General features: G+C 33.1%; 1 protein-coding gene across 47 annotated transcripts in view; it reads right to left on the bottom strand.

The window, feature by feature from the left end:
• Window positions 1-15,830, bottom strand: part of RIMS2 (regulating synaptic membrane exocytosis 2) — a 617,389-nt gene that overhangs the window by 266,975 nt on the left and 334,584 nt on the right. For all 47 annotated transcript variants that reach the window (XM_040494185.1, XM_040494187.1, XM_040494223.1 and 44 more), the window contains 2 exons: window positions 13,108-13,279; window positions 10,809-10,962 (listed from right to left, as the gene is read on the bottom strand). In XM_040494185.1, the coding sequence (XP_040350119.1) occupies window positions 10,809-10,962; window positions 13,108-13,279 (326 nt within the window). The remainder of the gene's footprint in view (window positions 1-10,808; window positions 10,963-13,107; window positions 13,280-15,830) is intronic.

The following is a 15,830-nucleotide window of genomic DNA, read 5'->3' as shown; positions in this document are numbered from 1 at the left end:
TGGGTCTTTTCTGAATATTTTCCTTTTTGGGGGCTTCCTGTAACTGCCAGCATGAACTAGGAATAGGTAAGGAGAAGGAGTAAAGATTGATATTTGACTGGAAACAAAGATACCTAAATAAGATTAAAGTAAAGATTAAATACAATATTTGAAAAATAAGTGTGTATTTTACGTGCAAGTTTGTGAATAAGAGTTTTACCTGCTACCTAAATATAATGTATCTTTGGATCAAACACAATATCAAGCACCATAACAGCTAAGTAAATATCTGTTGATGTAAATAAAATAATGTGAATTCGAAAAGAAAGCAAAAAAGGAAGGAAAAAAGGACAAATAAAAAACAAATAAGCAATCCCTATAAAAATAACACCAACATTCTTCACAGAGCTAGAACAAACAATCCTAAAATTTGTATGGAACCAGAAAAGACCTCAAATAGCCAAAGCAATCTTGAAAACAAACAAACAAACAAACAAACAAACAAAAAACAACAACAAAAAACAAAGTAGGAAGCATCACAATCCCAGACTTAAAGCTGTATTACAAAGCTGTAATAATTAAGACAGTATGGTACTGGCACAACAACAGACCAGAAAACCCAGAAATGGACCCACAAACATATGACCAACTAATTTTTGACAATGCAGGAAAGAACACCAATGAAAGAAAGATAGTCTCTTCAGCAATTGGTGCTGGGAAAACTGGACAGGGACACGCAGAAAAATGAACCTGGCCCACTTTTTTACACCATATACAAAAATAAACTCAAAATGGATGAAAGACCTAAATGTAAGACAGGAAACCATCAAAATCCTTGAGGAGAAAGCAGGCAAAAACCTCTTTGATCTTGGCCGCAGCAACTTCTTACTCAACATGTCTCCAGAGGCAAGGGAAACAAAAGCAAAAATGAACTACTGGGACCTCATCAAAATAAAAAGCTTCTGCACAGTGAAGGAAACAATCAGCAAAACCAAAAGGCAACAGACGGAATGGGAGAAGATATTTGCAAACGACATATCAGATAAAGGGTTAGTATCCAAAATCTATAAGAAACTGATTAAACTCAACACTCAAAAAACAAATAATCCAGCGAAGAAGACATGAATAGACACTTCTTCAAAGAAGACATCCAGGTGGCCAACCGACACATGAAAAAATGTTCAACATCACTCATCATCAGAGAAATACAAATCAAAACCGCAATGTGATACCACCTTATGCCTGTCAGAATGGCTAACATTAACAATTCAGACAACAACAGATGTTGGCGAGGGTGCGGAGAAAGAGGATGTCTTTTGCATTGTTGGTGGCAATGCAAGCTGGTGCAGCCATTCTGGAAAACAGTATGGAGGTTTCTCAAAAAATTAAAAATAGAACTACCCTACGACCCAGCGATTGCACTACTAGGTATTTATCCAAGGGATATGGGTATGCTGTTTCAAAGGGGCACATGCACCCACCCCAATGTTTATAGAAGCACTATCAACAATAACCAAAGTATGGAAAGACACAAATGGGGTATTACTTGGCAATCAAAAAGAATGAAATCTTGCCATTTGCAACTACATGGATGGAACTGGAGGGTATTATGTTAAGCAAAATTAGTCAGTCAGAGAAAGACAAATATCATATGACTTTACTCATATGAGGACTTTAAGATACAAAGCAGATGAACATAAGGGAGGGGAAGCAAAAATAATATAAAAACAGGGAGGTGGACAAAAACATAAGAGAATCTTAAATATGGAGAACAGACAGAGGGTTACTAGAGGGGTTATGGGAGGGGGGATAAGCTAAATGGGTAAGAGACATTAAGAAATCTACTCCTGAAATCATTGTTATACTATGTGTTCACTAACTTGGATGTAAATTAAAAAATAAATTAAAATATGCAATTAAAAAAATAAATAATACTATATAAAATATTAAAATTTGTAAGAATCTACATTAAATGTAGATGTATGAATTACTCCAATAAAAATAAATCTTTTCATAATGGATTTAAGACCAACTGTACATTATTTTCAGAAGATAAATCTTAAATACAAGAATGTAAAGAGATGAAAGTAAAAGCTCTGAGAAAGATATACCACACACACAAAACAAAAAAAAGCAGCTGCAGCAGTATTAACATCAAGCGAAGAGAGTCTTAAGGAAAAAGCATCCCTAGATATAGAGACACATTATGTAATGACAAAATCAACACTCTATTACAAAAAGCATAATAATTTTAGTTTATATGCACCTAATAACATAATTTCAAAAGCTATAAAGCAAATAATGACAAAAATAAAGGAAAAAGTCCACAATCATACGTGGAAATGTTAACATGTCTCTCAGTAACTGATGGAATATTCAGACAAAAAAAAAAAAAAAAAAAAAAAAAAAAAACACAAAAATTTAAAAAAAAAAATGATAAAAATTATTAAATTGTAAAACATGTTCGGAACTGCGACAAAATAAACATTCTTTTCACAAACATTTAAGCACCACATATAAAATGAATAATTTTAAAGATCCCAAACGATTCAAAGTATACACTCTCACAAGAAGGGAGTTATGCCAGACATCAAGAAAAAGAGAAAAAAAAACTAAAAAAAATCCTCTAGAGTTTGGAAATTTAACAATAAACTCCTAAATAACTGATAGATAAATGAAAGCAACACAATACAAAGTATCTAAGTTTTTTTTCTGATGAAATGAGGACAAACAAACTACATCTAAACAAAGTAAAGGAGAGAAATAATAACAAAACTTAATGAAAAAGATAACAAATACAACCTAGAAATGAAACAAAACAGTTTTTTGTTTGAAAAGACTAATAAAATTAAGTCTGGCCAAGAAAAACAAGAAAAGAAAAAGAAGGAACAAATTAACCAATACTGGGGAAAAGAGGACATCACTAAACATCCAATGGACATTAACTAGATAATAAGATGTTATTATGAATAATTTTATGCAAATAATTTTTTACATTAGGAGAAATGTACAAGTTCCAAGAAAAAAAAACAACTTAACAAAGCTGACACGAGACACAAATTTTTGAATAGTTCTAAATTTAGAAAAAAAGGAAAATTATCATTTAAAGCCTATACATTAACAAATTGCCAACCTTGATGCCTTAAATGGTGACGACTTCTTTCTAAGCATTTAAAGAAGAAATAATACTAATAATGCACAGATTCTTTCAAACAATAGAAAATAGGGTATACTTCCAAACACTTTTTATGAGGCCAGCATTACCCTCAAATCAAAAGTTGACAAAGATTATTACCAAAAAGGGAAATATGGTATCTAACAGAAAAAGAAAATTTATTTTCTAACACTTCTCTGAAGGCAGTATAGCATTGATAACAAAAGCTAATAAAGGACAATCTTTCTTTCTCCTGAATATGGATGAAAAAATTTTATGTATAGTATCAGCAAACTGAAACAAGGGATAGAAGAAATGATAGTGCATCATGAGCTAGCTGAGTTTATCACAGGAGTACTAGATTTACATTTGAAAAATCAATGCAATATACCACATTAATAGAATAAAAGAGAAACACCACCTGGTTATATCCATATATGTAGGGGAAAAACTGATACAATTCAATATCTATTCATGATTAAAACTTTCATAAAAGTAGGAATAAAATAGAACTTCCTGAATCTCAGTGTAAAAAATCTTAAGGCAAATATCAACTATAATTGAGAAATATTTAAAGCTTTTCCCAAGGAATGGGGAATAAAATATGGATGGCAACTTCTACTCAACATTATCACTTCCACTCGGCATTTTATCATGGGACCCTGCCGAAGTGTTAAGTAAGAAAAAGGAAAGCAAGATATAACAGGAATTTGTAAGTAACAGGAGAAATTGTCATTATTCACAGACAACATAATAATATTGCACATCAAATTTCAAAATAATGTATGTAAATGTTATTAGGATTTGCTGAATAATAATAAATAATAATTTTTATTTCTGTATACCAACATCAGTTAAAATTAAATCCCTAGTTACAGATCTAATAAAGATGTAAAACCTCTACACTGAAACTTATTAAAATATTACTTGGAGATATATCAATTCATGGAGTGGAATTCTCCTCACTCTGGAAAGACTTCAGTTCTCCCTAAAATGTTCACTGTAATTTGAATCAAAATTCCAAAAGGGTATTTGTGAAAAAAAATAATGTGATATTCAATTTGTTTGCTAGTGAAAAAAATTAACAATATTAATAATGATCTCAAAGAAGAACAAAGCTGGGTTAGTTACACTACCAGATATCACAATTTATTATAGACCTACGGTAATTAAGATACTTTAATATTGGCACAAAAACAGAAAAGTTGCCTAATTGAAAGGAACAGACTTCGGAAACTTAACCACATATTGGGAAGGCCTTTTTTTAAAAAAAATTTTTTTAACGTTTATTTATTTTTGAGACAGAGAGAGACAGAGCATGAACGGGGGAGGGTCAGAGAGAGAGGGAGACACAGAATCCGAAACAGGCTCCAGGCTCTGAGCGGTCAGCACAGAGCCCGACGCGGGGCTCGAACTCACGGACCGCGAGATCATGACCTGAGCTGAAGTCGGACGCTCAGCCAACTGAGCCACCCAGGCGCCCCTGGGAAGGCCTTTTTAACAAATGTCCTGGATCAAGTGGACATCCAAAGGGTTAAGAATGAATTTTGATCCCTACCTCACACAATATACAAAACTCAATTCCAAACGAGATATAGATTTAATGAGCAGGGTAAAGCACTATTCTAGAAGAAAACATAGACATATCATTATGACCTCAAAGAAGATAAAGATATTTTTATACAGATCACACCAAAAAAACACTAACATTAAAGAAAAAAATTGAAAACTAAAATACATTCACATTAAAAATTTCTGTTGGTCATAAGATTCCATTAAAGAGTGGAAAGGCAAGTCACAGAATAAAATACATGTATTTATACTATAAATAATTTAATAGTATAATATCAAAAAACACTCATAAATCAATAAGCTAGAACCCAAATGAAAAATGGGCTAAAAATTTGACTAGGCTCGTCATAAAAGAGAGTATCTAAATGGTCAATTAACCTATGAAAAGGTTATTAGAGAAATGCAAATCAAAGCCACAATGAGGTAACACTGCACATCTACCTGAATGGGTAAGTGAAAATAAAAATACCAAAAATAAGTAATGATGTTGAGAAACTCAAACCCTCATTCACTACTCTAGGAAGTATGAATTGGTACAGTTCTTTACTGTAGGAAATAAAAAGGGTTTTGAGAAACTGTTTAATAATATCTATCACAGTTGAATATATGCACAGCCTATTACCCATCTATTCTACTACTAGGTATATTCAAAGCAAAAATGAACACATATGATTACCCAAAGGCATGTATGAGAAAGTTCATAGCAGCCCTATTAAGAACAGCCCAAATCTGAAAGCAAAGTATTAATCAACTGTAGAATGCATAAATTCTTGTATACTTATAAAAAGGAATTGCATATAGCAATGAAAATAAGTTAACTGCAATTATTTGCAACAATAGTGGTAAATCTCACAAACATATTGGGAAGAAAAAAAAAGCCAGATGTGAAAGTGTAATATACTGTGTAATTCCATTTCTATAAAATTCATAGGTGTATGTAAGTATTCCATTGACATGAAGTTAAAAAAGAAGCAAAGCTATTTTATGGTATTTGAAGTCAGCACAGTTGTTACCTTAACAGGGAGAATAATTACCAGAAGAGAGCAAGAGAGAGGCTGGTGATGTTCTGTTTCTTGATGTGGGTGCTACTTATATGGTGTTGCTACTTTGTGTAAATTCACTTGGGGGTATATTTATGATTTATACACGTTTCTGTATAGATGGTATAATTCAGTAAAGTATACTGAAAATGTAGAGTTCTGCTTCTGGGAATAATAGAGTAAGTTATATTGGACTAATTCTGCCAGTAATAATTACAAACTCTGGATAAATATTTTAATAAAAAACTGTTTAAAGATACCAGAGAACAAACAAATGCAGGCAGAAATCAGTGATATGACCCTTGAAATAGTTAAAGCACATATTGAAACAGCTTTTCTCCTACGGGCCTTCCCAATTTGGTTCACTGCACAGGAGCTATAGTTCAAGAAAAAAGCTTCAGTATTGAAGCTTTATATACAACAGCCCCCTAAATCTTTGCCTAAATTGTAAACTGCAGAGGGAAAAAGAAGAAGCCACAGATGAAAAGCTAAAAGCAATGCAAGGAGATTTTAGAAACTTCCTGATGCATAGGACATAGAGCCTAGAGTTTAAGTCCCATTATATTGTGGGATTTTGGTCAATATCTTGGGCTTTGCCTAGAAAGTTCACACTTAGGGGGCACCCGGGTGGCTCAGTCAGTTGAGCGTCCAACTTTGGCTCAGGTCATGATCTCACAGTTCCTGAGTTCGAGCCCTGTGTCAGGCTCTGTGCTGACAGCTCAGAGCCTGGAGCCTGCTTCAGATTCTGTGTCTCCGTCTCTCTCTGCCCCATCCCCACTCATGCTCTGTCTCTCTCTGTCTTAAAAATAAATAAAACATTAAAAAAAAAAAAAAGAAAGTTCACACTTAGGAATGAGAACCACAAACCTGCCTAAGGGCTATACCATATAACTATGAAAGACCAAAACAGAACTGCCCTAACATATCTTCTATAGGTCTTGGGTGATCCTTCAATAATTTCATGGTGTGCCAAAATAAAACCCAACATTCCTCTAAATCCAGAGTCTCTAAAATGTATGAAACACAATGTCCAGTACACAACAAAAATTAGTATATATAAAATATACACAGAATGTGATCCATAATCAAAGAAAAAAACAGAAATATAAATAGACCCACAGAAGACTAAGATATTAGAGCTAGCAGACTTTAAAATAAAAATTATAAATATGTGAGAAAATCCACAGGATTACACACACACATTACACATACATAAATGTTATAGATATTACACATACATATATGTACATTACACACACAAATGTGCACATACATATATATGTAATTCTATGAATTATTTCCTATATTTACATATGTGTCTATATGCAATCCTATAAATTCATTAATATATTTACACAAATGCATATCATATATGTATATTATATAGTATTATACACACAGGGATATAATAAAAGAAGGGGAATTTCAGGAAGGATACAGAAAATTTTTAAAAATCAAATGTAAATCATAAAATGAAAAATACAACATCTTTGCTAGGACAATTCATAATATGGCTTTCACAGGAAATTGTACACTATAGAAGAAAATACCAGTCAACTTGAAGGTAGGTGAATAAAAATAATCAAAACTGAGTAAGAGTGGGGGGGAAATTTTTTTTTTAATAAACAGAGGCTAATTAACCTGTAGAACAAAGTCAAGATGTCTTTATACATGCAACTGCAGCCCAAGAAGGAGAGAAGAGAATGGGGTGGAAAATGAGAAGAAATATTGACCAAAAATGTCCCCCAAATAGTTGAAATCTTGAGAAACTTTAATTATGAAATCACATCTCTTTTATCTTACACCTCTCAATGCCATCATTTTGGTTTTGTCCCAATGATTTTTTTGCATTCACTTTTCTTTCAACACTTGTGGTTATGAGGCTGTATAAGAATATAGTAGATATGATGTTTTCCATTTTAAAAAGTGAAATGGTAATAATGTTATATTTTACCAAATAAAGAATTAGCATTTGAGATGTCAAAGAGATGAACCTGATGAAAATGAGACAAAGAAAAGAAAAAAGGATCAAAGAAAGAAAACTCTTTTGGACTTTATAGTTCAAATTGTGATGAGAATGGTTAATAAGATACCAAGTCACAAACAAATTTGTAATGATTTCTGCCATGTTAAAAAGGAACATATTTCCCTAAAGACAGCAGGCAACTTTAACTGAATGACAGTAAAGAATATATAAAAATTAAAACTTAAACATAAAAATATACCTTCAAAACAATATCTTTAGGTGTCAGAACAGTAATGGATAGTTTCTCACCAGCGGATGAATCAGAACAAAATTGTGTGAATATGAGAGACATTTTACCATCTAAAAAAGCAATCTCACTTCTCTATTGATAAATTTTAGTTATTTGAATACATGGTTCCAATCTTACTTACATATTTTTAAAAAGGCTTAATCAGTCACTCTTTGAAATATGCACTGTCCCATCATTTGGTAATGTCTAAATAACATCTGGGATGGGAGCGGGTAAAAGTAGCCTGAAGTTAAAATGTGTTGTAGAAAATATTACCACCATATTAAAATTTTAACTTCTCATAATCTAATTGCTTTCAGACATGAACAATGAGCATGTGGCCCTTTCTATAGATGTTTTGATATATAGAAACTTTTTATTTTGCCACCTGCAGAAATACCGGTATAAGGAGTCCTCTATTTCAAATACTTTCGCTAATTCCTTTACTAGGGAAACCATTCAAAGTTTATAATCAAGGTTGCCTCAACTCCTATCTCAAAAAGATTTTTAAAGAATATTTCAGTTAGCTACAAGATATATAAAACAATTATTTTTAGAATGGCTTTTTAAAATATTTCCTCATTATGTTTAAAATTATAAATTCCTAATGTCCATGGAAATGAAGTACTTTTTTGAATCATTAGAATCTACAAATTTAAAATAGGAAATCATGAGCAGAGAAAACAGAATTCCAACAACACCAGTAAATATCCATGTATATTCAATAAGCTCAGAGCCTCAGAGTTCACAGCCTCAGATTTTGCATTACCAACATATCCTATTTTGTGGAGGTAGAGAATGAGGGATTATTATACATTTGTGATGTTGACTGTTCATGTATATGTTCCATCGAATATGTTAATGATCATGATCTTTAGCAATATAAGACATACTTATAAATAAATGTAATATTTACCCTCTCCATGAAGAAAAACCTTGAAGGAGGTCATTCTTACAAAGTAACTTTTAAAATAATTAATGTTTATTTATACATACTCTAATTCGAACTTGTTATTGATGAGCAATATATCCTCAGCCAATAGTAATGTCTTTAACTTTCTATTTCCAAGTGTTAATCTTCATTTCCTTTAGGAAATGGCATATGTACATGTTTTTACTTATCTTCAATCCTACACATTGCTAGTAAATTATGATTACATTTTAGGTGTAAAACACCAATTTTAGCCATATGTTCAAATATTAAAAATTTATTTTATTAGAGGTTATTACTGGTAGGTAGAGACAGGACTGAATGGTACAACATGAAGCCATATTAACCATAAATGAATTTAATACTATTAATGACTAAGTAGCAGAAGAGCCATTTGGGAGATGGTTAAATATTAAAAGCCACAAAGTGGATTAAATTAAATTAACTACATGAAAATCTACGATCCATATAGCTAACTAGAAAGAACTCCATTCTCATCATTGTTCACATACACTATTCTTAATTAGCTGGGGAGAGAAAAAGTAATGAAAATTGTTGGAAGATTTAAGAGTTTCAGATATTAAGAGTTATCAAACCTAGTTATTCTAATAACAACTGGAATAAGTATTAGATTAGTAGCCTATAAACCTAAACTATAAGAATTAGTACAAACTGATTTATATTCGTAAACTTCATGTAGTAAACCATGATCCAACATTGTGATTGAGAGAGAACATACTTAGTAGATCACAGTGACAAGAGTAGACACTAAAATGAGCCCACATAAAATTCATAGTCCTGTAATAATTACAGCAAAAGACGTTGTAATGGCGATTGCAAATAACGGTGAGTAGGTGTTCACTCTGTGGAGAGGCTGAAAAAATTGAGTGCTACGAAACTAGTGTTCAATTAATACCACCCGTATGTAAAAGACTGTACAGTCAGTGGAAATAAAATTCTAATCATGAGAGACATTTTTAAAAAGGAGTGAAGACAATTCTCTAGGCTTTCCTATGACTAAATATCATAAGACCAATCCTCTGCTCTAATATTCTATTCATCAAACAGCCTGCTGATATATAATTTAGTCCTCTATTCAGCAGAGAGAACGTGATCCACATAGATAATAGTCATTTCTTATGTTGCCAAATATACTTCCCATTAATGATAAATGACATGGCTTTTGTGCTTTTAAATTTACACTTCTGAAATTTAGTTAATGTCAGTCAGTTCTCCAGTACTTGACAAAATGTTGCTAATCCTGGAACATGCTGACTCCATGAAGATAAAATTATCCCATGAACACTACCCAAAGCAGCAAGTGGACATCTCCCCTTTCAAGAATAGGTTCATCAGGAAAACAAATTTGAGTTGTAGGAACAATAAGCCAGTAATGCCACTTTTCAACCTAGAAATCATTTCCAAGTTTCCCCTAAGATTCTTTGAATTGATCAAATTCTATTCAATACTTTGGACTGTGTATAATTCAGGGTAAAATGCAAACATTGATGATAATAATAATAACAATAATAACATCAGCTTATATTCCTGAAAATATTTAACTCTTATTTCCACACTTAATGTAGGTTAATGTATCTATAGCTACATGGCTAAATTTTACTGTATCTGCTACCTCATTCCTAGATAAGTTTCTAATAGCTAAAATTGAAATATAACTGTGCTTCGAGGTCATACTGTGATAAATGAATGCTGTAAGTATAACCTCATTTTAGCATATCAATTGAAAATCATCAACAATAGCTATGAAAACACTAATAGATGTCTGTTAAAACCATAATGGTATCTTTAAATCCTATGTGTCATATATCATTCAAGATAATTCAACAAAGGTATGATAAATCTCACTGGAACCTTACTTTGCAATCTCCTTGTTGGGCTCTCTCCATGGAGTTGTCGTCGTGGCATATACGGAGAAGGGTGGGGAAGTGGTAATGAAGAAACATCATGGGTCTGGAGTTTGTACCAATGTGGCTCATCATCTAATAATGCTGTTTCTAATTCAATTAAAATCTACAAAGCCAAGAAACAAAAGAATGTTAAATACCTATAATATAGAAACTCTATTAAATGGTCTCATAACTTTTATAATAATGATAATTATAATAACAATGCCATTAGATCAAAAGTAATATGTTGCAAAGTTGTCCTTATGTTTGACAATAACTAAATAAAAGATAAGTATGCATAACTTCTGGCTGACTTAATAGTTTTAAATATCTAAAATTTTTTATAGACCTTTAACTATTCACTTACTAGAGGTTGTTAAATTTGCATTACATAAAGACACTACAAAAAAGAAAAAAGAAACAACTATAGCCAATAGCTCTCATAAACATAGAAGCAAAAATTCTCAACAAAATATTAGCAAACCAAATCCAAAAATACATTAAAAAAATCATTCACCACAATCCATGAGATTTTTTTCAAGGATGCAGGGTAGTTCAATATTCACAGATCAATCAACATGATACATCATATCAATAAGAGAAAGGATAAAAACCATATGATCATTTCAATAGATGCAGAATCCATTCATGATAAAAACCCTCAACAAAGTAGGTCTAGAGGGAACATACCTCAACATAATAAAGGTCATATACGAAAAACCCACAGTTAACATCATACTCAATGGTAAAAAGCGTCGGGCTCTGTGCTGACAGCTCAGAGCCTGAAGCCTGATTCAGATTCTGTGTTTCCGGCTCTCTCTGCCCCTCCCCTGCTCACACTCTGCCTCTCTCTGTCTCAAAAATAAATTTAAAAAACATTTAAAAATTAAAAAAAAAATAAATTTACAGAGGAAATCAGTCCATGGGAATAAGTGACTATTTCCTTTTAGGGTCTTGTGCAAAGATGACAGTGTTTGTGATAACGTATATGAGAAGTGCTGTGTAATGATAAATCACCATTTAGCTAAGGGAGGTAAGGAAGCACAACAGCTAAGTTATTTCATTCTTCCCAAATTTTCTCTAGTCATTTTCCAAATCACAGACACTGTGTTCCAGAGGTTTACACACACACACACACACACACACACACACACACACACACACGCACGCACGCACACACACACATTTACTCCTCAGAATAGCCCTGAGTTGCATAGTATTATTGTTGCCGTTTGGCGAAGAGGAAACTGAAGCACAAATAGATTAAATAACTTGCTCAAGGACGCAAGGCTAGGAAGCAGTAGTGTCAGGGATCCTGACCCAAGAAGGCCGGCGCCAGTCTGCTCCTAACAACCACGTTACCCCTCCTCCCAACTGGTTTACCACTCTTCCTTCTCTATGAATATTCAGTTCAACACTTCTTTGGATTGTTGGTTTTCCCATGAGATTCACATTTAACTGACTCAGGCAAACCAACCACACTGAAAAAGGCTAAAAGCATTACTCATTTTTACTATGCTAATAGCTGGAGAACTGCCTCCCACCTTGCCCCTCTCCAATTCGTTCTCTGCATTACAGGTGGATGTTTTTCTCAAGTACAAATGCAATCCAGTCAGTCCCTTTAAAATCTATCATTTGCTCCTTCTATCCACAAGATAAAATCCAAACTTCTTAACATGATGTATTGAACTATGTGATCTGGTCAGTGTCAGATTAACCCTCGAGTCTAATTTCTTACCACTGTCCCTTCCAAGACTCCCTCAACTCTCACATCTTGTTATTCCTTCTGCAGGAACTTCACTCCCCTGGTCTGTATACTTAAGAGGTTATAAGTTCCTTGAAGGACATAATATTCCTTATTCACCTTTGAAGCCTCCATCCCTAGCACTTTACAGATACATTATAGGGCTTAAAAAATAATTCATAAATGAATGATTGAGCTACTAGATGTAGAGTTGTTTCACTAAACTAAAATGATAAACACGCACTAGAAAGCACAGCAATGCATTTGTGAAACACAAAACAACCTTTTATCATTCAACACTGAGATTTCTACACTAGGAACAAACACCTAAAAATTGTCACAGAGTATTCAGAACCATTTTTTATGTTACCAACATTTTGCCTTGAAGCAGTAGCTAAATTCATTCTGTGAAAGAAACTGTTTACTTCTTCAGATATTCAAAATATAAGATTTTACTGACAGTCACATAAAGAAAAGTATTCAAGAGGACAGGAACAGTCTAAGCTTCAAAGTAATTCCAGATACCTCTCCTAAGAATTCACTTTCTTCCTCTCGAACTCGAGCTTGATCCCAGAGCGTGATCTCTAGCATCCGTTCCCTAAATTCTCTTCGATGGACTGGGGAATAAATGAATGTTTGGTTCCATTTGGGTTCCAATGTTTTCTTTACTGTTTTAGTTCTTCTCTTGTTTTTATCACTGTAAAAAAAAAAAAAAAAGGAATATATGAACTTATATAAACCTTTAAGTTTTGCCCCCAAAACTATTCATTTAAAATTTCTCAGGAAAGAAGTGAAGTTTTCCATAAATTTATCATACATTATGAATATTGTAATTGTTTAAATTGCTACTAAAATGTGTAAGTATATAATCATATCACTTTATAAAAGCAATATTTCAATAAATCTGAAATCCTTCCACGACAGATAATTAAAAACTTAATCTTTCTCAAAATCTAAATAAAACCAGACTAAAGAATATTAACTCCACATTTTTTTACACATATTGCCCTATTGGAAACCTTTAAAGCAGCAATAAACCAATGACATTACACATACTATTCACTTGAACGACAGAAGTCTAATTGTGATGTTCACAACTTTGTATAGTTTAGCTGAGCAACTACAATTACATTTTATCAAGTTATTTTCTTACGTAAAGAAAATACGTACTTGCTCATTAAACAGCTATCAGGCCTTTAAAAGCATCGTAAAATTATTTCTGTGCGAGTTAGCCACCACAGTGTGAGCTGGAAATGCAAGCTGGTCATCCCTGATAGATGGAACTTCCAGCTCAGAGGTTTCCATACTTTTTTGGCTGCGTATCTCTATCAAGCGAATGTTTTTGACAATGCATCCTATTATATGTACATACATTTATGAATTACATGCATGTATTCCTATACTGTTGTATTAATAATATTGTGTTCATTCACGAACACACAAAAATAGAAATTAAAAATAATTAGGTAAAAAATTAGAAAATTCAAATATTTCTTCCGGAACTCCAATGGATTGTTTTACTCATCCCGTGGGGTGTATCCATTCCTTTCTGAGATCCCTACTGTAGCTTATTAGAAAGGATCATCTAGGAAGAAAACATTAAGCCATCTAGAGAGCTTATTTGAAGTGAGAAGTGTACAATAAACTCCAAGCAGAACCATAGTAGCTGCCACAAATTCTCTCAGCACAACATAGTTCTAAGAGTACTGAGAAATAGGAAGCAGGGGAACATAAGCAGGGACAGTAAGTCTCTGAATTGGGGAGGCTGTGCTGCTTCTCCTTGGTGAACATAGAGCTTAACATATGACATAGGTTGGATTTAACTAATCAAGAGCACATATGTTGCCAGAGCTCATGTATTTAATGTGGCAGAAAGCCACTTTAAAGCATTGTATCTTTATTCATCTCTAAGGCCTTGTTAGGAAAATAACTTTGGAAACTCATGTAGGGAATTTTAACTCCATTCTATCGTATGGAAAAGCGGTATTGCAAATAAAAATAATTAAATAATAGAAATAATAACAAGGACCATGATTTATTACTCCTTCTGTCATCTCCTCTCTTCATTCAAAATTTTAACAAATATTTATAAAGCATCTACTTATATTCCATGCATTGAAGATTGAATTATGAGACCCTGTGAAGAGATAAAGTTCAGGCCAGGAATTAAAAGATCAAGGCCAGGAAGAAAACATTCAGTGGGAGCCTTGCTGTATAATTCAAAAATGGTTTGTAAGGCAGTGTGAAAGGCAATAGAAAAATAAACCTTGACTTCCTCCTAAGAAGTGTAAAAAGTTCTCAGATAAAGAGGACTATTTTAGAAGGGATTCCTACACTGGACAGCATGGAGACTAGACAACCATTGAAGTTCCTCACACACCCACCATATACAATTAACACTTAATAAGGCAATTTAGTGTGTATCAAAGTATCAATCCTTGCAAAGAACCATAAAAAAAATTATCTTCAGCAAGTTAAAAAGTAAATTAGGGTTTGTGTTCGTTTGTTTGTTTGTTTGTATAACTAAAGCCTTCAAAATAAGATCAGGTTAAAGAAAAATGTTGGGGGTTTCCTGGCTGGCTCAGTTGGTAGAGCATGTGACTCTTGATCTTGAGGTTATCAGTTCGAGCCCCATGTTGGATGTAGAGATAACTTAAAAATACAATTCTTTAAAGCAAACAAACAAAATAAGTTCAGGTTGTATAAGTCAAACACTGAAAAGCTGCTAAGAGTGTTTAAAAACTAAGATCAATACACACGCTATAAAGATTTTATTTTTTAATTTATTTCTTTAAGATTTTTTAAAATGTTTCTATTTATTTTTGAGAGAGAAAGAGAGAGACAGAGCATGAGTCAGGGAGGGCCAGAGAGACAGGGGGGCTCACTGCTGTCTCTCACTGTGCTGACAGCAGTGAGCCCACGCAGGGCCAGAAAGAGGGAGAGAGAGTCACAAGCAGGCTCTGCATTGTCAGCACAGAGCCTGACATAAGGCTCAAACTCATGAACTGTGAGATCATGGCCTGAGCTGAAATCAAGAGTTGGATGCTTCACTGACTGAGCCATCCAGGTGTTCCCAAGATTTATTTCCAAATAGCAGCCCAATAACAATAAAATAAATCACTGACCTCTACCAGTATCATTAAATTGTTGAGAATGCAAACTATTTTTTTTTTTTAAATAAAATCCAACCTAAAGCCTTTCCTATTTATTTTCATGTTACCAGCACTTTGGGTTTCCATTTACTTTAT

This window comes from Herpailurus yagouaroundi, unplaced genomic scaffold, assembly GCF_014898765.1.
Source record: "Herpailurus yagouaroundi ecotype Mexico unplaced genomic scaffold, PumYag 186, whole genome shotgun sequence".
Taxonomy (NCBI): Eukaryota; Metazoa; Chordata; class Mammalia; order Carnivora; family Felidae; genus Herpailurus; species Herpailurus yagouaroundi.
This window is presented reverse-complemented; position numbering and strand designations above follow the sequence as displayed.